At 52.7% G+C, this 25,958-nt stretch overlaps 1 protein-coding gene across 1 annotated transcript in view; it reads left to right on the forward strand.

Moving 5' to 3' along the window:
- Nucleotides 1–25,958, forward strand: part of LOC106890683 (astrotactin-2) — a gene marked incomplete at its 3' end in the record, with an annotated part of 200,502 nt that overhangs the window by 56,175 nt on the left and 118,369 nt on the right. Inside the window, exon 2 of the mRNA XM_014946679.1 lies at nucleotides 8,064–8,448. Within this exon, the coding sequence (XP_014802165.1) occupies nucleotides 8,064–8,448 (385 nt within the window). The remainder of the gene's footprint in view (nucleotides 1–8,063; nucleotides 8,449–25,958) is intronic.

Here is a 25,958-nt window from a genome sequence, read left to right on the forward strand (position 1 = left end):
AGTGAAATTCAGAGCAGCCGCGTGTGATGGATCTGCACGGACCTGACGGAGCGATCCCATGGGATCCCTTCCCTTCCAACCCCCGGGCCACATCCTGCACCAGGATAAGCCCTTTCAGAGGTGGAGGTTCATAGGTGCTGTCTACTCTGGGCAGAGTTAGGTGACATGGCTGTGACACCACCACCATAAGACACTGCCCCATCAGTGATGGGCTTGCTGATGTTGTTAGAGCTGTGGAAAGAGGGGGAAAAAAAGACATAATAAAGTTCTCTTCAGGCCACAATTCAAGCAGCCATCCCCGCTCAGCCAAGCGCTGAGGCGTGTGCTATAGTCTCATGGACTGTAATGGGAATTAAACACATATTTAAAGTTAAGCGTGTGGTTAAGCACCTTGGTGAAGCGGTGCTTGAATGGGGATTTGAAGCGTACAGGGAGAAGATGCTGTAATTTTTTAGTAGATTTGCCCTGTATCGTTGCTGTCTTGGATGGAGAGGTGGGGCTGAGTGCTTTTGAGATCGGGACTGGATTCGGGTCTCTCTGGAGGTGTGGTTTTGGGGTATTTTTTTTTTTTTTCTTTTTTTTTTTTTATCCTGGTGTTTGTCTCCTCCTCACTAGCCTTCATCATGGCTTGCTGTCTGTCCTTGCTCTCCTCCTCTGCCTCATTTTCCTTGCCTGATGCTCACCCATCCATGGGCTAGTTTGCAGAGGGTGGTTGTGATTCATGGATGGGGTGGACAACTTCTCCTCCAGACAGAAGCTGCCCCCCGTCAGCTGGAGGAGGAGGGAGCTGGCAGGACCCCAATGTCCCCGAGGGCTGCCAGCATTGCTCTGTGTCTCAGGCAAGCAACCTTCAGTGACCCAGATGTCCCAGCTCTCTTGGGAGCATCATGCGTCTTAGAGTTGCGTTTCTTCTTGAGTGGTCCTCACTTCTTGTGCCATCCACCATGGATGCAGGAGGATAGTAAGCATCCTTCCACTCTCGGTGTACATTGTCACATCCCTTCTGCTGCAGAGACTGTGCAAGGACCAAACAGGCTTGGCCAGGTCTGTGCCTAGGTGAGGTTCACCTGAGACAGGAGAACTCTAGGTGCTACTGCTTCATTTCTGTCCACGAGCCCTGCTTTCCTCTCATGGGAGATGTCACTGCTTCTCCCAAAGCCTGTTTCCTGAAGCCTTGTTTCTCTCCCATCCTCTCCCTCCTTGCGTGCTTTTCATTGGTTTCAGGAACCCTTCCTAATCCTCCTGTATGATGTGCAAAGTGATCACAACACAGGAAGGACATGGACCTGTTGGAATGGGTCCAGAGGAGGCCATGAAGATGCTCCAGGGGCTGGATCCCCTCTGCTGGGAGGACAGGCTGAGAGAGTTGGGGGGGTTCAGCCTGGAGAAGAGAAGGCGCCAGGGAGACCTTAGAGCCCCTTCCAGTCCCTCAAGGAGCTCCAGGAGAGATGGGGAGGGACTCTGGATCAGGGAGGGGAGCCATAGGATGAGGGTGAACACTTTTAAACCGAAAGAGAGGAGGTTCAGATGAGATCTCAGGAAGAAATTCTTTGCTGTGAGGGTGGTGAGGCACTGGAACAGGTTGCCCAGAGAAGCTGTGGCTGCCCCATCCCTGGAGGGGTTCAAGGCCAGGTTGGAGGGGGCTTGGAGCAACGTGGTCTGGTGGGAGGTGTCCCTGCCCAGGGCAGGGGCTTTGGAACTCGATGATCTTCAAGGTCCCTTCCGACCCAAACCATTCTATGATCTGGGGCCTCTTTCTTCTGCCCATCTCCTGTTATCACAAAGCTGAAGGGATGTCAGTGTTTCTCAGACCTCTTCTGCTTTTTCAGGCTTGGTTGTGATGGGACATGAGATGCGGAGGGGCAGACAGGAGTGCGGTGGGTGCAGAAACCTTGATTCTGCAGGAGACACCAAAACTCCCTTATTATGGAGATGACAGCTGGAGGCTGGTGTTACCCCTGCTGTAGGGAAGAGCACACTCTGTAACATCCTTTCTCTTGCCTTGCTGTTTCTTAAAGCCGGAGGGATGGTGTGCCAGAGGGATGGTGTGCTGTCTGCGAGCATCTCCTGCGCCCCAGGAGGGCGAGGAAGCAGCAGGGTGCAGAGGAGGTCATGATAAACAGCACCACGCAGGAGAGGGAAGACTCCGAGAGATGTCTGCAGAGATCAGCCTTATTTTTTGTCATTAATGATCTGAAAGAAGGTGCAAACAGCATGTTAATTAAGATTTGCAGAAGAAATATTTAAATTGAGAGGTGCAGCAAAGAAAGAGCAATAAGGCAAAGGCGTCGTAGGAAGAAGGTGATGTGATGCAGAGGTTTGATCTGGAAGGGGAGCAGCAGATGCCACACAACCCAACACGTTAAATGTGATATTCTTCTTCCAAAGTTGTCCTGAGCATAGCTTGGTTGGGGAGTGGGCACAGGGGTCCTGGTGCAGGGTCTGACCTGGGGATGGGACCTGCTTGTGGGGCTGGGAGAGAGAGAGAATGGACAGACCTGGGGGTGCCTCTGAGCAACCTGGGCACTGATGGGCATCTTCTATGAGTTTGGCTGCACCAAGGGGCTTGGCCAAGAGGATTGATTGCCAATTAACAGCTACTGTTAAAATGCCTAATGTGTATGATCCCAACTCTGGTCATGGTTCATCCTGGGACATGGCCTTGGAGGACCTGGGCTCAGGAGCAAGCCTCCACCTGGTGAATTGGCATTTATCGGGTCTCCGTGCTGCTGTTCACCATCCCTTTTAGTTAAATTAATTAGAAATCTGTTAGCTCAAATTACAGCATGGCTAAAACCTAATGCAAATGTTTGTTACACCTGCTCATTGAGTGCTGTTTTGTTATAGCCCTTGGCGATGGCTGAGATGAGCCAAGAGAGGTTTGTGTGCTGAGGTCCAGGGTTTGGTCCTTGCTAGTGGTATCTCTCCCTTTGGTCTGTGTTGGGTGGATGTGTCTAACCTGCTCGCTTGTATCCATGGTCCAGTGGTGCTCTCTGCCTCTGGGTTGACCTGGAGGGGCTGAAATGTTGGAATGGGTCCAGAGGAGGCCACAGAGAGTGTCCGAGGGCTGGAGCCCCTCTACTGTGAGAACAGGCTGAGAGAGTTGGGGGGTTCAGCCTGGAGAAGAAAAGGCTGCAGGGAGATATTAGAGCCCCTTCCAGTCCCTCAAGGGGCTCCAGGAGAGATGGGGGGGGGGCTCTTGATCTGAGGAGTGGAACGATGAGACAAAAGGGACCATTCTAAACTGAAAAAGGGGAGATTTAGATGAGATCTCAGGAAGAACTGCTTTGCTGTGAGGGTGGTGAGAGCCTGGCCCAGGTTGCCCAGAGAAGCTGTGGCTGCCCCATCCCTGGAGGGGTTCACGACCAGGTTAGTTGGGGCTTGGAGCAACGTGGTCTGGTGGGAGGTGTCCCTGCCCAGGGCAGGGGGTTAGAACTTGATGATCTTTAAGGTCCCTTCCAGCCTAAAACGTTCTGTGATTCTATGAAATGTTTGAAAGAGAGATAAGGTGCTCTAGAGCTGAATGCTGTGACTGACAAAAAGGAGGAGGACAAAAATTGGGGAACTGGAAGACCAGAAGGGACTCTGGGATTATCTGCTCTGCCCTCCAGTGCCGCACAGAGCACAAGAATTTCCTGAAGCCTTTATTTCTCATTTGAAATAAAGCATAACTTTCTGAAAAGCATCCAGGCTTGGTTTAAAAAAAAAAATAAAAAATAAAAAATTGACAGTGATGGATAATCCACTACAACCCTTGGCAAATTGTTCTAGTGTTTAATTACCTTCACGGCCAGAAAGGAAAGCAAAGAAAAAGTACACAGTGTGAAGAGCTCTGAGGATTGTGTGGTTATTGCTGGTACCTGTTTGCTTACCGTGGTTTGCTCGCTGGGGTGACACAGGGCAAAGTGATGCTCCAGCGTCGGGGTCCCACTCACCACGGATCTCTGGAGCCTCGGGGAGGTCTTTGTGCAGGGTTTGTGCTGGGCATGGTCCTGGGGGACTGTCTGAGGGACTGTCCTTGGAGGGACGGCCCTGGGCTGGGAGTCCCCCATTTCACCCAGTAGTTGGTAGGTAGGGATGGGGCTGGTTGTCCCACAGTGTAGGACAACAATTGGTTTTGGATGTTGTGCTAGAGAAATAGTGGCTTCAAAGTTAGAAAAGAAATAAGGATCTTTTATCCCCAGGGCAAACTTTTGTATCAGTCTTTGGAGGAAGCAGCAGGAGGGAGTTGGGCCAGCACTGGGCTGAACGCTGGGCTGTTCTGCACTGGTTTGATTTGATCCGCAGAAGGGATGCTTTGGTGTAAGAGTTCTTTCCAGCCCAAACCATCTTCTCCTCCAGCCTGGGACCTTCTTCTGTGACTTCAGGCTTTTTTGCTGTGGTGGCCAGCAGACCCTCAGGGCTGTCTCTCACGACGGCTGGGCTGCCTTGCTGTGGTTGTGCTGTGGTTGACTGCAAAACTGCAGGGCTGGAGGACACCTTGGGGAGCCACACCATGTCCACAGTGGGGAACAGAACTGGCCAAGGAGACTGGGCACGGTCTGGAAAGGCCAGAGCCTGTTGCAAGAAAGAATTTGTCCAGAACCCAGAGGAGCAACAGGACTCCCTCATCCTTTACCGCTGTGGTAGGGAAGGGTGGTGGCTTGTGTTTGAAGAAGGTCATCCATCCCCCTGCTGCTCAGAAGTTGTTCAGCATCTCAAACAGATGCCCAAACAGTGATTGCCCTCCATGTTGGCAGCTTGGCAGCCTTCATAATTTATAGGAGCACCCAATCTCTTGGGCTTCGAGGTGGCTTCTTCCATTGGGTTTTCCTTCTGTCCTTCAAATAAGTCCCAGCCTTGTTGCTCTCCGGCTTCAGCTGAGATTTGCTCCCGTGCCACGAGCCCTGCAGTTCTGCACACGCATGGGTTGTCCCCACCAGCCTTCTTCTCCCTCCTCCTCCTCCTCCTCCTGTCCCTCCTCCTTTCCCGTGGGTCTCAGCAATCCCCTGGTGCCCGGCAGCTCCCGCTCGGCCGGCGCGGGGCACGTGGAGCACGGCGGGAAGGACATTACGTGGGAGAATATGCATGTTCACAGCTCAGAGGATTAAAGGCCCGTGTTCTTATCACTGCAGAACAGAGTATTATAAATCCAGCCTCAGAATACCAAATCCCCGCGCGGCTTGGCCATTGTTTGGGAATATTAAAAAGCTCGGAGACAGAAATAATCAGTTTCCGAATGACACATTGTCAAATAAAACATTTCTCATATTATCCCTTCCTTCCCCTTTCTCTCTCCCGCTCCCTCAGTTGGATAATTTAACATGAAAAATAGATTAAAATGAGGCTGGCTTGAATGCCTCCTAAGTTTGGCTCTTTTTTTTTTTTTTTTCCGTTTTTCCCCAGAAAGCTCTCCTGGCGTGTGTGTATCGTGGTTGAACAAGCGGCTGCCGGCGCGGGGTCAGGGATGGAAGGAGCATGTTGAAACTGAGCTGCTGACTGTGAGCCCACGAGTGCTCACACAGGGGCTGGCACGGGCACCCCCAGCCCTTCCCGGGCAGAGGAGGGACCTCTGGCTCGTCCCCAAAGGATGCGGGAGCCACGGCCGGGGTGGGCTGGGAGCCCTCGGCTTGTTTGAGCCAACCCTGTCATTCCCAAACTGGGGAGGGAACGGCGCTCTAATCATCTCTGTGCCTTTGCACCTTTCTGTAATTCCTCCCAAGGAGAGAGATCTTTAATTCAATATGTTGGTAGGTTTATCTGCTCCAAGCTGTTTCCCAGGCAGGCAGGTGGCCCTGGCACTGCCGTGGGTGCCCAGGCTCCTCGTGCAGGGCAGTCTCGGTCACCCTGGTCTTTTCCCAGCATCTGGGTTGTCTCTGGTTGTGTTTTTCCAGGGAGGGCGAGTGCCCGTGTGTGCCTGTGGGTGTGAAGATCTCCGCAGCCACTTTGCAGATGCAGAGAGAACCCAGGCATGAGCGATGTCCAGCCCAACAGCTCAGTGGCTTGATGGAGAGGGGCTTTGGAGAAGGCTTTTCCCAGTAGTCGTGTCCACGAGTGATGTTCTGAAACCCCTCTGTAAGGTGACAGCCCTTGCTCTGCTGAAAGGAATCTGGCACATGAGCTGGCCCTGATTTTGTAGTTTGTGGCTTGTTGTGTTGAAGTTTGTGGCCCTGCTGTGTCTTTGTCACCGCTCCTCCATTTTGGAGGGTCTGGTATGCTGTGGTTTCTCTCTAGAAAACTGGAATTTTCCAAGGAAACAGCCCCAGTTTGATGCTGGGTGCCTCACACCGGGAAGCTCCTGTGATACTTTGTGGTCTCTGTGTGTCAGGACCCTAAGAGACGTGTTTCTCCTCTTCCAGCTTGAGGTGTCCATGTTTTTTCTTGCTTCTGAGCATGGAAGCCATGAAGGGTCCTCATCCTTCATGTGGTAGAGCACTGGAACAGGCTGCCCAGAGAGGTGGTGGAGTTTCCTTCTCTGGAAACATTCAAAAACCGCCTGGACAAGATCCTGTGCAACCTGCTGTAGGTAGACCCACTCTTGTGGGGGGGTTGGACTTGATGATCTCCAGAGGTCCCTTCCAACCCCATATGATTCTATGATTCCATGATCCTGCTGGCCCTTTGGGTCTTCTGGTACCACAGGGCATGAACCTGGTCAGTCCAGTGAGCCCTGCCCTTCTCCCACGCAAAGATCCCTGAGCATCTCCTGGGTGGCCGAATTTAACCTCCTGAGCAGCCAGGGGTAGGGCTGGCTCTTCCCAGCCCAGATCCCTCGGGATGAGACACCAATTTCATGGACATACAGATATTTAGAAAAGTGGGGTTTTTTTTCTGTAAAGGTGGGTGGTTTTTTGTTCTTTGTTTTTTTTTTTTTTTTAAATTTTGGATGGTAAGGTAGTTGGGAGCTGCACTGAAAAAAATTGGGAGAGGAGGGGAAGAGGAGAGCTTTGTAGGGCAGGTTTTTGGTCTGGAATCTGTGGTGCTGTGCTCCCAGGTCTGCAGCTGAAGTCTTGTTGAAACCACGGGCAAATCTCAGCCCGCAATGGTGGCACTGGGGTAACTGGGCCCTGGGGAGCGGTGGTTCTGTGGTGCCATTTGTTGCACCGTCGTTGGTGTGAAATGTTGTGTGGCTCTGCTGAGGCTTTACTGCTCCCCTGACGGTGCCTGGGCTGTTTTAATGAGGTTTTTTCTCCTAAGTGGTGGGATGTGATTGCTTCCTTTCCCTTCTCCCAGTGCGGGGTGGGAGGAGGTGCTCACCCACCTTGGCCTCTGTGTGTGGGGGTGGGCTGGGGGGACCCAAGGGGTGCGTGGTAGGGACAATGTCTCTGGGAGAGTGGGTAAAATAACTTGGGCAGAGCTGAGCCGGGGTGGCACTGCACTGTTCCTGGCCAACAGCCATCTTTGGCACCCTGTTTCTGCCTGTGATGTCCTACCCCAGAGGTGGCTGCTCCATGAACTCGCCCATGTGCGGTTCATGGAAGGTTGATGAAAGGGTGGTCTGGGGATGGAAGAGGAGAGAGTCCATTGATGCTGGTTGCAGCATCCCCGGTCCATCCCTGTGCCCCCTGCATCCTGTGGTCCATCCCTGTGCCCCCTGCATCCCCTGGTCCATTCTGTGCCCCCTGCATCTCCTCGCCCTTGGTCCGTCCCTGTGCCCCCTGCATCCCCTGGTCCATTCTGTGCCCCCTGCATCTCCTCGCCCTTGGTCCGTCCCTGTGCCCCCTGCATCCCCTGGTCCGTCCCTGTGCCCCCTGCATCCCCTGGTCCATCCCTGTGCCCCTGCATCTCTTCACTCCTGGTCCATCCCTGTACCCCCAGCATCCCCTGGTCCATCCCTGTACCCCCAGCATCCCCTGGTCCATCCCTGTGCCCCCTGCGTCCCCTGGTCCATCCCTGTACCCCCTGCACCCCCTGGTCCATTCTGTGTCCCCTGCATCTCCTCACCCTTGGTCCATTCCTGTACCCTCTGCATCCTCTGGTCCATCCCTGTGCCCCCTGCATCTCCTCGCCCATGGTCCATCCCTGTGCCCCCTGCATCCCCTGGTCCATCCCTGCATCTCCTGACCCTTTTCTCTCCTCCACAGGGTGGGCTGATCGCGCTGCTCCTGCTCCTCTTGGTCTTCACGGTGGCCCTGTACGCCCAGCGGCGCTGGCACAAGCGCCGCCGCATCCCGCAGAAGAGCGCCAGCACCGAGGCCACCCACGAGATCCACTACATCCCCTCGGTGCTGCTGGGCCCCCAGGCCCGCGAGAGCTTCCGCAACTCGCGCCTCCAGGCCCACAACTCGGTCATCGGGGTGCCCATCCGCGAGACCCCCATCCTGGATGACTACGAGGACGAGGAGGAGGAGGAGACACCACGGCGGGCAGAGCCGAGCACCAGGGAGGATGAGTTTGGCAGCCAAGTGACACGGACGCTGGAGAGCCTGGGCCGGGGAGGGGAGGAGAAGCCTGACTATGAAAAGAAAGGTTTGTGGCTTTTCTCTCTCTTCTTTCCTTCTCCCCGTCTCCTGCCAGGGTGTCCTGTGCGGTGTCACCTAGAGAGGAGGGCTCATCCGTGCATAGCCCCTGTGGCTGGTGCTTGGCTCTCCAGGTTTTGGTCCTCAGTTGTCATCTACAAGAGGGTTTGCAGCCCTTGTCCTCAAGCTGCTCCTCCTGAGAGGAGGAATCACCTTTGGATGATGCTGGGGAAACTGAGGCACGGTAACTGTGAGCCCTCAGCTGTCATTGCCACCCCCCAGGACCAGGTCCCCTGGTCTCGTGGTGCTCCCTGAGTGCCCATCACTGGTGGTTCAGGTGCTGTAGGAGCGTGTGGGCCGTGTGCTTGGGAGCTCCATGGAGATATGGCTTCCTAAGATTTGACCCGTCTCCTTCGCCCCATCCTCTTCCAAAACCCATCTCCCGTTTCCAGCACAAGCTGATGAGATGGGAAGCCGATGGCTCTGCTTTCAGGCTTGGTGGTGTGTCTGGTCCCAGCAATGACAGAGACCTCTGTGAAACCCCTGGTGGGACAAGGGATGCCTTTGGGGAGCAGAGCTGGCATTTCCCCGGGGAGGGGAGTTTTGATTTTGCTGTGGGCTTGTGCAGTCCCTTGTTGGTGAACACCATGTTGGGGTTTACACCGACTTCTGGCCGTGGGTGAGTGCTGGCACACGGGCATCAATCAGGCCAGACTTTGCTCTCTGGGTGGCAGAAATGCTCGTTGCCTTGTCCTTGGGCAGGGCTCAGTTCTAGGGAGCGACGGTGCCGGTGCGCAGGCTGCTGAGCCTTGGTGCTCCTCCGGGAGCTGCTCCACAAAGCTGTATTTTCCATGAGCGACAAAGCATCCCCTGGGCTTTATTCTCCGAGCAATCAGGCAAATGATCCTGTAGTCACCCGCAAACAAAGTCATCAGGGCTGTGGGTTTCAGGCAGGCACGGAGGAGCCCCGTGTGGGGAGGTGGAAACGGCAGATGGGAAAATTCTCCTTGTGGGAAGGAGCTCAGAGCTGAATCCGTGTGGATCCGATGGACAGACCCAGAGCCAGGATGTGAACCATCACGCGGTGCTTGGCACAGCAGGTACAGCCTTGTGTAGCATCTGTAGGTCAGGTTAGAAACAAACCCATATGTGCAGGTTCCATAAATGTATGTTCCTCTGTAATTCCATAAGTGCTTGTGTCCCTTTGGTGCTGGTTGCTGGGATGGTATAATACTGGGTGACGCTGGTGCTGTAAGGTATAAATCCCCTGCCAGTAGCTGTGGGGAGCTGGGCTGGGGTGCCTGTTCCTGGGCAGATGAGGTGCTGTGGATGCTTTGTGCCTTCCCTGAAGGTGCTGGGCTGGGGTTTGGAGGAGCTCTGGTCCCTTTGGGTTCCCCTTCCCCAGACCTTCCCAGCTCAGAAAGAAAGTAGTGGTGGGGTTCTTCTGAGAAAAGGGGTCCAACACAGAATCATAGAATGGTTTGGGTTGGAAGAGATCTGAAAGATCATCAAGTTCTAACCCTCTGCCCTGGGCAGGGACACCTCCCACCAGACCAGGTTGCTCAAAGCCTCGTCCAACCTGGCCTTGAACACATTGGCACAGCGAGTAGCCAAAGGTTGGGCATAATAGGACAGTCAGGGTTCTCTGGGGTCCCAGTATACATGATGGCACCCATTTCTGGCTGTATGAGGTGTGGGGGAGCAGGGGGGGAGCCCATAGAGCCGGGGCTTGGCAGCAGGGGAGGCACCTTAGCTGCTGTCAGCCTGTACAGCTTCATCTGGGATGGGAGGAGAGACCAAACCATGGGTGACGGGAGCTGGTGGTGTCCCTTAATGCACTGCTGGGAGGCACCTGAGCTGCAGGAGGAGGCCAGGGCGAGAGCCTGTATGAAGCTGTCTTGTCTGGCTGCTCTTTATTTAGTTGTTCTCTTAACTGCGGGCAAACCCATGCTGCTGGACCGTGTTGTCCTGCTGGACCGTGTTGTCCTGCTCTCTGCATTTGGAGAACCATGGCCGAGAGGGGCCAGGCAGGGTCTGGGCTGCACGGGGACCACTGCGTGACTCGGGGGGGATGTTCCTCCCGCCCAGAGAAGAGCAGTGCTTTCCCCAGAGGCTTTTTTGGCTAATGCACACTCGATTGCCTGCATTTTTAAAGCCTGTCTCTCCGAAGCTGCAACACCCACCTCTGCTTATTGAGCTGTTATTAGGAGCCATTTAATATTGCTCACCTGCAACGCACGGTGAAATGCATTTGAATAAACAAAAGCAAAGTACATTAGTGCTAATTGCTGAGTGGCTCCAGCAGGAGTGAGGAGGGGATACGCTGGCTCCCTCTGAGCAGGGAAGGGGCTCTTGGGGTGACATTGGACCCTCCCTCCCTTCTTCCCATCAGCATCTGGGATTCCCATAAAGACTGAGCGGTCCCTGTCGGAGCACCCATGGTGATAGTGCTGGGGGACAGGGATGGTACAGGGACAAGGATGACAGGGACTCTCCTGGGCTCCATGGAGGAGACTCTGCAGCTCTGAGTATTGGAGCTGGTGAAAGCCCTGATGATGCATCACGTCTGGAAAGCTTCCTGCAGAGCTGGAAAGCTCTGGTCAGAAGTAGTGGCTGAGGTTGTGTTTCTTCTGCCCTTAAGGTGCTTTTTACTCTTTCCTCTTTAAAGCAAGGTTATTACAACGATGATACATATATATATCTCATTTCTCAAACAAATGTGGAGGTGCCCAGGGGCCCATCTGCCATCCTCAAGAGCTGATCAGAGCATCCCTGTTGGCATCCCCCTTTGTGTAGGGTTGGATGTTACCAGTCCACGGTGTTAAGAGATGTTTCCCCAATCCTCTGCTCGGTGAGAATGAACAAATGAAAACCTTCATATTTCGTAACTGAGCTGCCTTTTTTTTTTTTCTTTCATATTCTCTTCTTTGTTTTGCTTTTCTATAAATTATTTAGAGTTGCGCGAGTGGGGAAGACAGCAGTAACTGCATTTCAGTCCTCTTCAAAACATAGTAGTAAACAAGATCTAGGGCAGAATATTAAACTATCCGAGGGCTTCAGGAATTGGCAATAAAAAACTTCTTATACTGCCTGAAAAATCCCCCCATGCTGGGGTTGCGGGGCCGGGGCTACCCCAGGCTGTGAGATCTGATCACAAATGCTCCCACCAGTTCAGCTTGTGATGCCATTGGGCTCTGCACCTTGGATCCAGGCAGGTTTGTGCCTTGCCTGGGCTTATCCTTCCAAACCGTGCTGGTTCCTCCTGTGTTTACTCCCAGATGGACGTTCTCAGATGAGGCTTTGCTGAAGGAGTCATGCTAATAGATAGTATGTGCTGATTGCTCCTCTCTGCTGAAGCTGGCCAGAGCCTGGGTTGCCAAGGATGATGCAGCTGCAGGTCAAAGCGAGGATTTTTACACCAGAAAAATACATGTGCTGTGGGTTTTGTGCTCCGACCTGGTTTGCAGACGCCTGGGAAAGGTGGTGTTTTAGGGGGTGGAGGATGTTGTGTGCACACAGAGGTGTGGACCTGCCGACGGGCGACAGATGCTGCCAGGATTCCCTCGGGGCCGTGGCAGGTGGGGTGAGAAACTCCACAGTTGGTATGAGCAGACACCGACGTACCTGGAGAGAGATCCCCAGGGGCTGGAAATCCGTTCTGCTGGGTTTTACAAGTGGATCGAAGATGGGTGCATCAAGGCAAACCCAGCTGGAGTGTGGCCCTGGTTCGAGGACGGGGTCAGCCATCCCCCCTTGGTGCTGCCTGGCCGGAGCCACCGGGTTTTGGTGTGGTGACCCGGGGCTGGGTGAGGAGCGGTGACCGCATCCCGGGGATTCCATCGGCGCTCGAGGGAAAAGCTCTCCTTGTCGCTCCGGCAGCGCAGCGTTGTGATAAGACATCAGCTGGGACTTGTCAGCGGGCTCCAAACGGTATCATCGCAGGGGCTGTCACTAGAGGCTCTTTCAAGTGTCACTTTCCCAGCATTAATTACCAGGGATGGCAAATCCAATGAAGATGGAGCGTTTCGGCTCGCCCTCCACCTGCCTGCGCCGCTCGCCTTCCCCGTGTGCCGGGCAGTGATTGATTTGGGTACCAGAAAGAAATTCTTTGCTGTGAGGGGGGTGAGAGCCTGGCCCAGGTTGCCCAGAGAAGCTGTGGCTGCCCCATCCCTGGAGAGGTTCAAGGCCAGGTTGGAGGGGGCTTGGAGCAACCTGGTCTGGTGGGAGGTGTCCCTGCCCAGGGCAGGGGGTTGGAATTGGATGATCTTTAAGGTCCCTTCCAACTCTGACCCTTCTATGATTTGCAGGTGCTGGGTCAAGCTGGCAGCAGGTGCTTCCCATCACTGGGGTGCAGGTGCCAGGTCGAGCTGGCAGCAGGTGCTTCCCATCACTGGGGATCACTGCATTCCCTGCTCTTGGACTTCTTTGCCCTTTCCACGAGAGAGAGTGTGGGTTTTTTATTCCCCACGTGGAGCTTCTGGATGGATCAGGTCAAGCAGGAGTTGCCTGACATGACTTTACTGAGTCCAGCCCTTTAAAATGGGAGAGAAGTCCCTGCCCAGGACGTTGAGCAGCACAAATATTGTGCAAATTGTGGGCGAGCAGAGCACGGATCAAGGAGCCAAACTTTCCTCCCGAGTCTCAGGCAGTGATGTGGCTGGGAAGGATGCTCCCGCACGGTGCCGGAGCATCTGAAGTGGAGCCCAGCACAAAGAAAACACGGGAGCAATGTGCTGAATAATGACATCTAGGAACAAGCTCGTCTGAGTGATAAAGTTAATGAAATTACAGGTTCTGACCTGATACCAGGCTCTGCTGTGGGTAGATAAACAGCAGGGCAAAGATGAGATGTTTATTTCTCCCTAGCTGCAGCTGAAATCTGGATGCGCTGCGCGGGGCCATTAACATTATTACTGTTATGCAAAAACATTTTTGACTTGGGGGAAAAGAGGAAAAAAAAAAAAGGAAAGAAAGAAAGAAAAAAATAAATCCCCCAAGTCCCTAGAAAATGGAAAGCTGACAAAATTAGAATTGCAGCAGGAGCACAAACTGACCTGGTGACATTGCACAGAGCCCAGATGAATTTAGACTGAAGGAAAATCCGAGGTGGTTTAGGAAGAAAATATAGTCTTTATTATTATTATTAATATAATAGAATGGAATGGAGCAAGGAAGGAGGCAATGGCGAGACAGTCCTAATTAGCCAAAAGGATCCTGGTGGGTTTGGGTTCTCTCTGGCAATCAGAAGGTCTCTAGGGGTTTTGTGTCCCAGGGGTGTGTGTGGTGCTGAGTGGGGTCTGCTGGTGCAGGGTGAGGTTCCTGGGCTCTTGGCCATCACTGGGGAGACCCCCGTGTCCAAACCCAGTCACCGTGTGTACAAAGTGTTCTGCAGTTAACGGGATTTGGGTCAATTCGTGCGGGTGATGGCCGTGTCCTTGCTGCCTCCAGGAGCCATGCCTCAGTTCTCTGGGTAGTTTCCAGTCCGTGCTCCTGATGATTTCTGCTCTCTTGCTTTTCCTGAGCAGATGGCCTCAAGCTGCAGCCCTTTGGGGATTCCTAACTCTCTTTTATCTTTTAATACACCTGGCTCACATCATTACAGACATGGTTTCATCCTACAGCGGCAGGAGCCCTTTGCTTCTGTCCATCAAGTGCCCCTGGTCCTTCACAGGTGGCACCGCTACGTCCCCAGATGGGACACGTTGGACGCAGAGATGGAGTCAGTAAATGAAGGCAGATAAAAGTCCAACAAGCCTGGATGTGGGGTTACCCATGAGTTCCCCACCAAGAAGATTTTGCCGAACCAAATCTCCTAAGGATCAGTGAGAAGCAGAACTTCTGCCTGGTGAAAACCAAGGAGAAAATAGATGTCAGACTTGAAAATCGAGTATCTGCAATTCCAGTCCTGCAACAAAGGACCCATCTTTATTTTCTCAGTTTCTTTCATGTTCAAAAAAAAAGAGCTTTTCAAGCGGGCCTTTGTGCTGGCTTCACAGACTCTGCAGTCTGGGTATGGCCTCCAAGTCTAGACAGGAGACAGGACTTATTACTGATGGTGCCAATGATTAATACCATAGGAATATCAAAAGTGTGGTTGTGCAGTCATCTTGAATTCATATCTCCTGGACTTTCTTCTCACCTGCTGTGTTAACTTAGGTAAACCTCTGAAGTTTCTCTTACTTAATCCATGGATGCTTTTCTCTGTAGTCGTAGCAAGAGGCTTTTGAGCATGACTGAAAGATGGTCTGGCACCTAGAGTGAACCTGGAGATGTAGATCCAGCCCCACTCTGCCACTGGCTGCTTTGGTAACCCTGGTCGTGTCACTTAATGGTTTGATCCTTGTCTGTGAGTTGGAAAGGGGAGCCGAGGCAGACAGCCCAGCAGAAGGAAACATTAAGAACTGCTAATCTAAGGGGTTGTGGTCCCAACAGCCTCCCAGCCAAACTGCTCTGGGTGATGTGGTCCAGAACTGCAGGAGAAGAGGTTTTGGCAGGGGAAACAAATGACCTAGGTCTGAGATAACAGCAAACAGCAGAGGAGGGGTCCTGGTGATGAAGAGAGGGGTCTCCCTGTGCCACCCACCAACGCTGGAGCGGCTGTTGTGGTGGCCACATCTCAACCATCATCTTCACCTCCTGCTGAAGACTCCTCCAGGGGAGAGGTAAGGCAGCAGTCTGGCCCTAGCTTGCCATGGCAGGGCTGGGAAGAGGGATGTTTTGGGGGCTGAGATGAGGAAGAGGAGGGCAGGTAGTTAAGCTGGAGCCCTATTTGGCACAGAGATATGAGCTCTGCACTGTCTTGGTGGTGAGATTTAGAGACAGGATATGAGGTGATGCCCTCGTAATGGGCAGAGTGATGGTGTTCTCTGTGATGGAGAAGGGAGAGCCAAGGGCAGTGGGAGAGTGATGTCTGGCCTGATGTTGCCACCCCTGAGCTGACACCGAGTGGCCTGGAGGGGACATCCCACCCGGCCAGGCTCGTGGCTGCTGCTGCAGGTCCATCCCCACTGTGCTGGGCTGTGCCATCCCCGGGGCTGGGACCCGCTGCCGTTCCCTTGGGTCAGCAGATGCGGTGCCACCCTGAATCCGAGCATTAACCAGAGGCTTTCTGAGCCTTTAATAAATAAAACGAGGACTTAACGTTTGCTGGGGCCGGAGGCTAAAATGGGACAGTACGTCAGGCCAACATCTGATGTGTCTTGGGGCTCTGTCTTCTTTCCAGTGACCTGATGGGATCGTGACCCTCTTTGTACGTGATCAGCTTTTCCCGGCTCTAATCCCCGCCAACTCCTTGCGTAATTTACAGAGAAAATGTATATTCATGTCGCCTGCCAGTGGAAAGTGCTTTTTTGCAGCCGGCTATTCCTGGCTGAAAAACCTGGCTGCAAATTTCCGCTTATAAAGAAATAAAAAACAATGAGGCCCAACAGGGTAGGAATTGGGTCCCAATTCAGGAAAGCATTTAAGCGCATGCTGAGCTAGTGTCTCTAGTTGTTAGAGAAATTAAACATGTCTTTTAAGTCCCACATGCTTAATTCCAGCTGATTGGAGTGCGTTAATGAGGAGACCAGGGGCCCCAGCTGCAGAGGTTACAATGGGATGTGACGTTGGGTCCTTCAGTTCTATGGTGATGCCAGCTCTGACTTTAGTGTTGATTTGAAAATGTCCATACCTGCCAGGGACAAGCTTTGCTTTCCAGAGAGATAAACGCAGTCATAATTAATATATTAATTGCCTTTCAAGATCTCAACGGAGAGCTGCCAGGCTGGAGTTCTAGGTTTGTTTTGATCATCCTATCGCACCAAACTGAATGCCTTCATCCAAAATTTGGGTTGTGCCCATCAACGTAGAGACAGGGAAGCGTGGTCTCTTGGCCTGGTGGTCGTGTGGGACACAGTCCTCCTCCTTTACACCCCTGAGAAAGTGGCCTAAGGCAGAATCATGGATGCACAGGAGCATGTCCAGGAGATCTCCCCACTGAGACCCACATCCAACGTGCCACTGGCCTCCAGCAACAGCTCAGAAGGGATGGGGAAGCTGCCAGGAGCTGGTGGCCTCCTCTGGTCCTGCATCCCCTGGCCAAAGGAGGTGCTGTGCTGGCACATGCTTAATGACTAATTAAGGCTTAAACATCTCTGAGGCCAGTAAGGGGCTCTTCCTGACCCACAGTTAAGTGTTGCTGTTGAGAAAAGACCGGCAAGTTGGATTTCCTGATGCGGATCTCTTGTTTTTCTCCCCTCCCTTTGCCAGATCCCCCTTGTAATTTCAGAAGACAGAGGAGGGAAGAAGCAGATGGAAAAGCTGCTCCTGATGGTGCCGTAGGGAATGGAAGAGAAAAGGGGTGTTTAAATATGCCAGCATTTTGCTGAGCATCCCATAGGGATGGCGGTTTCAAGTCCCTCTGGTTTATCGCTGATTTGCAAGGCTTGGGCTGGTCTCGCCCTGACGTGGCACGACATCCCATGTGAGAAGAGATGTCCTCGGTCATCCCCTCTCCCAGCTGGGTGACTTGTGGTCAGCAGCAGCTCCTCTAAGATGGGCTTTTGCTGGCTTTCATGGGGCTGCTGCTGCCTGGTGGAGATGTCGCCGCAGTTTTGTGTGCAGTAGCCCTGATTCCCCAGGTGTCCAAAGTGCTTTTCGTCCAGGCGAAATCACAAGCTCACAGAAGATAAGCTGTGAAGTTTTGGCTGTCCAAGGAAAACAAGCCATCAGGAGCTATATTTATATAAATGTCAGGCACGCGTTGTTCATCACTTTGTGCATCACTATGAATGTTTGATAAAGCACTACATTATTTAAGGCGTAGCTGAGTTGTAGGCCAGTTGTTGACCAGGATTAGCTTCGAGATGATTTTTTTCTTCACTCCTTTCTCTTTTTTTTTTTTTTTGCCTGATGCAAAATCTAAAAAAATAATATGGTGGCTGTTTATTCCCCTTAGGAGACCCTGAGGGATCTTGAGTGTCTTTGTCTCTCCTGGGTTTCTGTGCTGGGTTGTGTATTGCAGCTGCCTTGCGTGAGCTGCAGAGGACCTGGGAGAGGTCCTTTCATGGTGTCAGTGTGGAGCAGCCACGGGGGCTGGAATGAAGAACAACCCCACCATGTTCCCATCTCTGCTGGAAATAAATAGATGCTGGTGAGGGCTTGGACAGCCATGGGGATGCGTGGCTCAGATCTGAGGCTGCTCCAGATCCTGTCGCCTGCATGAGAGCTATGGGTTCCTCTCGATCCTTCCTTTCAGCACAGGAAGGATGTGGAGCTGTTGGAGCGGGGCCAGAGATGCCACAAAGATGCTCCTGGGGCTAGAGCCCCTCTGCTGTGAGAACAGGCTGAGAGAGTTGGGGGGGTTCAGCCTGGAGAAGGGAAGGCTCTGGGGAGACCTTAGAGACCCTTCCAGTCCCTAAAGGGGCTCCAGGAAAGCTGGGGAGGGACTCTTGATCAGGGAGGGGAGCCACAGGATGAGGGGAAGGGTTTGACACTAAAAGAAGGGAGATTGAGATGAGATGTGGGGAAGAAATTCTTTGCTGTGAGGGTGGTGAGAGCCTGGCCCAGGTTGCCCAGAGAAGCTGTGGCTGCCCCATCCCTGGAGGGGTTCAAGGCCAGGTTGGATGGGACTTGGAGCAACCTGTTTTGGTGGGAGGTGTCTCTGCCCAGGGCAGGGGTTGGGAACTGGATGACTTTTAAGGTCCCTTCCAACCCAAACCATTCTATGATGCTCAGCACATCTTCACCTTGACTTTTGTCGACATTGTGGTTCCACTGGTCATGTGTGAGATGTCCTCCCCATCCGTCCGTTCTGGGTTTGTGGGTTTTATGGGGAGGGGAGCAGGGAGGGCAGCAGCAGTTCCAGCTCTCTGCTCTGTTTGCATGTCCTCTACCTACCGGTCGTGTTTTACCTGGCTACGGTGCCGAAACAGTTAGTTTTGTCAGCTGGCTCCTAAGGAAGATGGATGGAGGCCGGGCACCTGCGTTGATATTAGGTCTGCAGGCACCTTCCAGCCCCATTTATCACTAGGCAGTGACCTACCCCAAGGACCGGCGGGAGAGGAAACTTATTAACAAGGTGCTTCAAATCAATCCTTTCTGATGGCCCCGCTGAGTTACAGTGTTTGCTGCAACTCACCCACCGGGTTCTGCAGGGTCTGGCCGTTGCTCAGCCTCGTTGCCTTGCCCACGTGGCTTGGAAGGGGTTTGTTTTCGATATCCTGGGCTCTCTGGGCATTCCACCCAGCTCCAGGTCTTCTTCTGAGCTAACAAACCAGCTCTCAGCAGCTCCTGGATGCGGTGGTTGGTCCTTGGCACTGTAGGAGTGATCCTTGGGTGGTATTTCTGCCATGGGTGCAGGCCTGGAGCTTCTTGGCCCCATTGCAATACGGGGTCTTGGTGGTTTGCTCGTGTCCTCTAGGTAAATATTGCTCCCTTGTTGTGTCTGGCACGTGGCACGGAGTTGCTGGTACAGGGAAAGGGTATAATTTTGCCTGGAAAGGGTATAATCTTTGCCTTGCAAAGGAAATTTGATTTCCAACTGGCAAATTTGTTCTGCAACCCTGCTGCTGAGCAAGGATTTGAGTGGTGGTTGAGACTGGAGAGGGGCCACCTTTCCCACCCGTGTTTGCTGGCCATTGTTCCCTGCCCATCCCCAGGGGTGCTGGGTTGTGCTCACACTCACCCCCCTCCTGCTTTACGGGCGCTGCTGCCTCCAGGTTCATTCTCCAGTTCCTCAGCCAGGTGGGGATGGGGCTTTCTCCTGCCCTCGGTGGGTCCCAGGGCATTTTTCTCCTGGTTTTGTGGAGTTGTAGGAGATGTGGAGGGAGGGAGCTGGAGGTCAGCGCGGTGCTCTCGAGCCGGCAGCTCTCCTCCACGCAACATTAGCCCTGTCTTCTCCGTGTGCCCATTAGCGCCAAATCCGAAGCTTCCTCCAGAGTGTTCTTATTTAACTTTTCAATTATTTTATAACTTGAGGAGCATTAGCTGCTGCTGAGGGTCTGCCCATCCGCCTTGCTCCTCTCTGCTCGCTGAGTAAGCGAAAATGTTATGGTGTCTCATAAGATAAGGGAAGTTAAGGGCTTTATTAGAGTGGAGAAGGTGGGAAGCAGAGTCTCTGGTGGCCTGGACCTTCTCATTACTGGGGCAGGGGGAGATAGGGCAGGCTTCATGGGGCTGCATCCCATGGCCAGAGGCTTTTTCTTGCAGAAAGAGAAGTGGGGTAAGGAGATAAATGCCCCATACACGTCAGGGGAGGGGTGTGCTAGAAAAGTCTTTGCCCCATGGAAGAGCTGAGAGTTTCCTGGTCAGGAGAAGCTCCTGGGAAGGTCAAACCCAGCTGGTGGCAGCCCAAGGAGTGCAGAGACCCCTCTCCTTTGAAAGGTGGATGCAATGCAGAGGTGCAAGGCAGAGGTGGGGCCTGTTGGACCACGGCTCTTAAGCGTTTGGTCTCTCACGATGCGTTTATAATTATTGTATTATCTTAATTGCCAACGTGGGAAGTCAGGAAGAAGGCAGAAAGGCAGGGAAGGTGTGAGGTGATGGACAACTCGCAGCCTCCGCCGGTGGGGCCGTGACTGTGGTCGGAGTTGGAAACGAAGCTATTAATACAATGCTTATTCATTTCCTATAATAAAAAAAAAAAATAAAATATGGAAGTGCTGTGCAATTACCCAATTCCGAATGAAATTAACATTCCGTGGCATTTTCCAATAAATGGTTAGTTTGCACACATGAGTGGAGGCAATTAGCGGGGAAGCGATTGAGCGCCGTGACTGGGGAGAGGATGAAGAAGGGTCAGGGCAGGGAAGGTGCTGCCGTGGGCTCTGGATGCCCTGTCCTGCTGGACTGGGCATTCCCTTGGGTCCTGCCAGTTTGAGGAGCAGCTCACCAGGCTGCAGCAAGGACAGGAGCTGCAGATGTGATCTCCAGCTCTCTGTAGATGGTGGGGGGGGAAAAAGGCAAAGCTTTGGAATAAAGAGGAAAAGCAAAGAGTGGGCGCGTGGTCAGAGGGGTTGTGGGGTGCCCTGGTGCTCCCCGGGGTCTCCATCCTGATTGCAGGATGCTGGGCAAGATGGGGTCTCCATCCCCTTCCCATGCTGCACACCAGCCTCTCCCAGCATCCCCCCTTCCCTGTCACGCACCCCAAGCTTTATTAAAAACCAATGGACTTCCTTTTTTTTTTTTTTTTTTTTTTTTTTTTTTTTTTTTTTTTTTTTTTTTTTTTTTCAGATTTGTTAAACTACTGAAAACTCCTGATCCTATCAGGGCTTTTTTTCCCCTGCCTGGTACCAGATAAGGGCTGTGCTGGCTCTGAGCCCGGAGCTGAGGGTGGTGGAGAACAGGGTAGGGAAGCAGTCATCTCATGAATATATGAAGGAGGAAAGTACATTTGTTCGGTTTCCTTCAAAGGAGACGTCTTGAATAAAAACTTCATCTCTTCTTCTGCTACGCTCCCCCTCCAATTTGCAATGGAAATAATATTTTTTACGTATAAAAATCTATTTTTATAGTGAGAGATTTATTAACGTATATAAGAATCATTAATGTATTAATACGTATGCATTAACACCTATGTTAAAAAAAAATGTATACATTTTTCTATTTTAAAACCCAACCAAAAGGAGCGGGAGAGAAAAGAAAGAAAAAGTCGAGGTGGAATACAAGCCTGTTTTCAAAATGCTCCCGAGTTCCCCTATCCCTGCAGTGCTGGATCTGATGGAAACCCCTCTGAGCTTCCTGGAGAGAGATTGATCCTCCCCGGCACGGCGTTGGCAGGCTGGGCTGGGGGCCAGCTCCGGCACAGCGCCCCGTGCCCCCTCTATCATTTCCCTTGATGGGTTCGCCTGAGGATGGCTCCAAGATGTATGCCTTGCAGGCAGTGCTCAGTCCCCTGATATATGGGTGTGCGTGGTTATTTGTGCTTTGTTATGATGTTTTTATATATATATAATATTTTTTTTCCTATATATATCTCCGTACATATATATATATATGCCCTGAGTTGATTGCATAAGGCAACCAGCAGTCTCCCAGTGTTTCTTGGAGGCAGCGTGTTTGCACGTGGTGTATACAATCATGGAATGAATGATAGAATCATATGATGTGGACTAATGGAGCACAGGGGACTGGTGGGGACAGAGACTCTCGCTGGAAGGGTGGTTGAGGTGTTTTATGGCTGGAGAAAGAGATGACGAGGTAAAGTTCTGGGTGTTTCTCACGTCTGTGCCATATCTGCTCTGCTCCGTGGCAGGACATCACTCTCCAGATGTGTTTTCATCCCTGCTGTGCTCCGTGGCAGGATATCACTCTCCAGATGTTTTCATCCCCGCTGTGCTCCGTGGCAGGATATCACTCTCCCGATGTATTTTCATCCCAACACGTGTGGGGCGGTTGTACAAATCTCTCCCACCGTCATCGTGTAGGCATCGGTGTAATTACCTAATTGGATGCTAGTAAAGCTCTCTGCTTTCCGGAGCTTAGTACCTTCAGGGTGGCACTGTTAGAAATCAGTCCACATCCCAGCTTCAGAACAAACACCGTTGCTTATTTCATGCTTGGGAAAGCAACAAACACCCATTACTTAGAGCTGGGGAGAAAGCAGGGTTTCCACCATGTGGAGGACTCCCAGTATCATGAAATTTATGCTCATCCCAAGCAGAATCGGAAAGTTGATTTCTTGAAATACTTTGTAGGATAGAAACTTCCGAAATACTGAAATCCAGAAACATCTAAATGTGCTTAATTGAAACTCAGGGGTTTTATTTGGAGGGAACAATGATAATGTTATTAAACTGTTACACATCCTTGATGTTTACATGTTGTGTTATGGACGCGATGGTGTGTTGGATCTCTCGAGCCAGTGTCAGTGATTCCCACACTGCCTTGTGCTGGGAAAAAGTGGAGTATTTGAAAAACACTAGAAGCATTTGGTGAGAGAGCAGGTGATGGGCATGGAGAAGAGCTGGTGTCTGAGATGAGGGGGCTACATCCTACACACGGCCATCATGAATCCATGTACAGGTCAGGGGGTGAAAACCCCACCAACCTTGACTTCTAATTGCACCCAAACTTTTTTCCATTTATTCCTTGATTGAATTTGACGTGTTCTTGCAAAACAGTTTGATTCCAACGAAGCGGCGTGCTCAGTCGAGCAGCTCTTGAGCTGCTCTGTGAGTTACTCCTCTCTCCAAAACTCCGGGAGCATTTTAAACCACTGGTAATGTTGAGGAATCGATAACAACATGCCCTCTGACACTCAGAAATTAAAGAGAGGGATGGGAAAATCAGATGCTTAAAAACGCTATATTTTTTAAAACATATGTTTTACTCAATACCTAGAGTGGGAAGCTCTAACAGAACCTGCTGTTGCCTTTCCAGTCTTCTCCGTGCAGCCGTAGGAGTGTAGATACTGTGTTGTGTGAGGAGAACAGGGGTGGTTGTGGCTTCAGGGACTTGGACTTTGAGCCCAACACCAAAGAGGGAGACCCAGGGAGCTGGCACCTTTGCGGACTTTAAGCCTCACTGCGCTGTTTTAATAAGCTGGAAAAACCAAGCTGTGGGGTCACTCCACTCTCCCAACCACCCAGAGACACCAAAAGGTGTTGAGGCCGGTTTGGAAAGGAGCTGCTGCCCTTCTCCTGCCCCACCAGCAGCATTGTGTGGGGCTGCCAGGTACTGGGTGGATATGGGGTCTCTGTGGTGTGCAGGAGAGTTGGCTTAGGCTGAGGGCAGTTCTCCAGTTTGTGGTACAGCTGCTCTGTTGGGGTCCTCCAAGACCAAGTCTGAAGACTCTGAAGTATCTCAGCGAGGTTGAGGGCTGATTTCCAAGGGCTAAGGGGCACTTGTATCACCACTGGCTCCATCCCACGTACCCAGCCTTTACTGGTTGCACAGTCAAAGGGGTTCTGCAGTTCCTTGTACCTTGAGATGGACCCTTGGGAATGCCCTGGGAGGGTGGAGAGACACCATCGAAGTGCAACCAGTAGAGGTATGTAACTGGTACCTCTCTCAAATACAGGTTGCGGTGTTTGCACTGATCCGAGCCTGGGACTGTGTTTTGGAGATTTCCTCCTGGCTGCTGAAGCTGGGGAGATACTGGTTTTGGTATCTCCCCAGCACAGCCCTCCATACCCACCCTATGTGACTGGGAAAGGTAGGGCTCTCCTGGATGCACTGGGAGTCCCGCAAGTGCTGGAACGAGTGCTGCCACTTCCTATCTCTGTTGCAATGTATTTTTACCCAAACATCACTCGTATTGTTCAGTTGATGACTTTTTTTTTCTGTTGTTGTAATTTTTAAGCCAAACAACATATTTTTCCACTGCAATTTGTGCCAGCAAAAAGGAGGGAGGGAAGAAAGAAAGGCTATTGGTAGGAATAGTTTTGTGGGAGACGTGCGAGCGAGTAGGGGAGCCATAAGGGGAGCAAATGCCTTTCAAAATAGCATCCGGGGGTGGACAGGAGGGAGGTGTACGACGGGAACATGGAGTGTGCTTCACAAAGGTAGGGTGACCTTCAGCTACGTCCTTAAATCACTGCTGGAGGATGGAAGCGTGTTTTGCGGAGGCTGAAGAGCCTCGGGCTTCCTCTGCTTCAGCTTGTCGGTGGGGTTGTTACTCTGCCGAAGGCCCCCGCTGTAGGACGGGGTGAGATTGAGATCATTGCGTCGTGCTAAACCTCGGGGTGGATCTCACCACCTCTGCCAGGCTGGAGAAGCTCTCAACGTGGTGATGAAGATGTGGGCTCGGTAGCCCTGATGGATTTATCTCCTGGAAACCAGGGATGGGAGAGAAGGCGGTTCGGCAAGCTCTGCTCAAGGAGAGGGTGGTCCTATTGCCTCTAAATCTGTGTTGTGTTTGGCCATCCTTAGGAGGAGCCAGTGCTGAGGTGCTGATGACGTGGCTGTGTCGTGGTGGGGAGGGCAGACACTACCTATGGTAGTGTGGAAGCACCAGAGCCAATGGCTGAGCTTGTGTTTGGCGTGTGCAGCCCTGGTGGGACTTGCAGGGCAGAGCTGGGGTGAATAGAGTATGATGGAATAGGGTAGGATGAAATAGGGCAATTTCAGTTGGAAGGATTCTACAACCATCATCTAGTCCAACTTCGTGACCTCCTCAGGGCTGGCCAAAAGTTAAAGCAGATTATTTAGGGTATTGTACACCCCACGGTAGCTCTTCTTCCCATCCCTTTCTGAACAATTAGAACTTCTGTGGGAGATGGGAATGCTGGACACACGTGTGGGGTGTGTGTGTGTGCACTCCTGTTTGCCATGTGGTTGTGTGATGCCCACGGAGGCATTGGTCTGGGTGGGTGGTGGGTTCCTACCCCTGGCTGTCCAGGCTCAGCTGACTGACTGTGGCAATCCCTGGGTGACAAAGCCCAGGTGGCAGTTCGGGGTGGGCTGTCTCTTTCATGGAGGTGATGGACCCCTCCTCAGCCAACAGAGGGTCCCAGCAGCCTGGGTGAGTGCTGTGTCTCACTATGTTACAGTGCTTTGGGTTCTTCTCCCTCCCTTTTGTCGTGGTTGGCAGTGCATGAAGGGTCCTCCCTTCATCCTTGACCCCTGATGCACGCTCAGTTGAAGCCTGACTACCTTTTGGTTGTCAGGGAGGGTTTTCTCCATGCTGACCATGTCGAACTCCGCTTCCTGAGATCATGTTGACAAGGGTTTTTTTTCCTTTCCCCTTCCCCTTCCCCTTCCCCCAAAGCCCCAAGCTCAGGGGCACGGGGAGGCCAATGCTGTGCTGGCACACAGGAGCTGTGCAGAGCGGGGAGATGCACCAGCTTTTTGCTCTCGTTCCTGAAATAAATATTTGAAAGAGCATCACAAATAGCCGGGGACAGCAGGGACCCTCTCCCCGCCAAGGGGAACGCTCCCCCCCCTGGCTTCTGGCGTTGGCTCCACTGAGGAGCACCAGAGCCGGTGCCTCTGGATGGATGCTCGGAGTGTGGTGGGCAGATGGGGTGTGATCATCGGGTGCTGATGACTCCCATCAGCCAAGGGGGGGACCGGGAGGGAGCTGTGACCTCGCCACACGTTTTCGTTGCTCGCTGAAGGCAGGGCCCTCTCCTCCTCCCCTCCCGCCCTCTCCTTCTGCCTTCCTTTCGGTAAATAAGCCTCAGCCAGGTGGCTCCCCGCTCCCGGCTCTGCTCACACACGTTATGGAGCGCAGCCCCGAGGTTCAGATCACTTGCCATCTGTTCGCAGGGAGGCCCTGCTACGCTGGCTCCCGGGCGAAGGAGCTGCGGGGATGGGCTTCCCCCTGCAGACACGACAGGCAGGGTGCTGAGCTGCAGCATCCTTGCCCCCCTCCAGCATCCTTGCCCCCCTCCAGCATCCTTGCCCCCCTCCAGCATCCTTGCCCCCCTCCAGCATCCTTGCCCCCCTCCAGCATCCTTGCCCCCCTCCAGCATCCTTGCCCCCCTCCAGCATCCTTGCCCCCCTCCAGCATCCTTGCCCCCCTCCAGCATCCTTGCCCCCCTCCAGCATCCTTGCCCCCCTCCAGCATCCTTTCCCTCCCAGCATCTTTCCTGTCCC

Source organism: Calidris pugnax, unplaced genomic scaffold (assembly GCF_001431845.1).
Source record: "Calidris pugnax isolate Ruff unplaced genomic scaffold, ASM143184v1 scaffold22, whole genome shotgun sequence".
NCBI classification, from domain to species: Eukaryota; Metazoa; Chordata; class Aves; order Charadriiformes; family Scolopacidae; genus Calidris; species Calidris pugnax.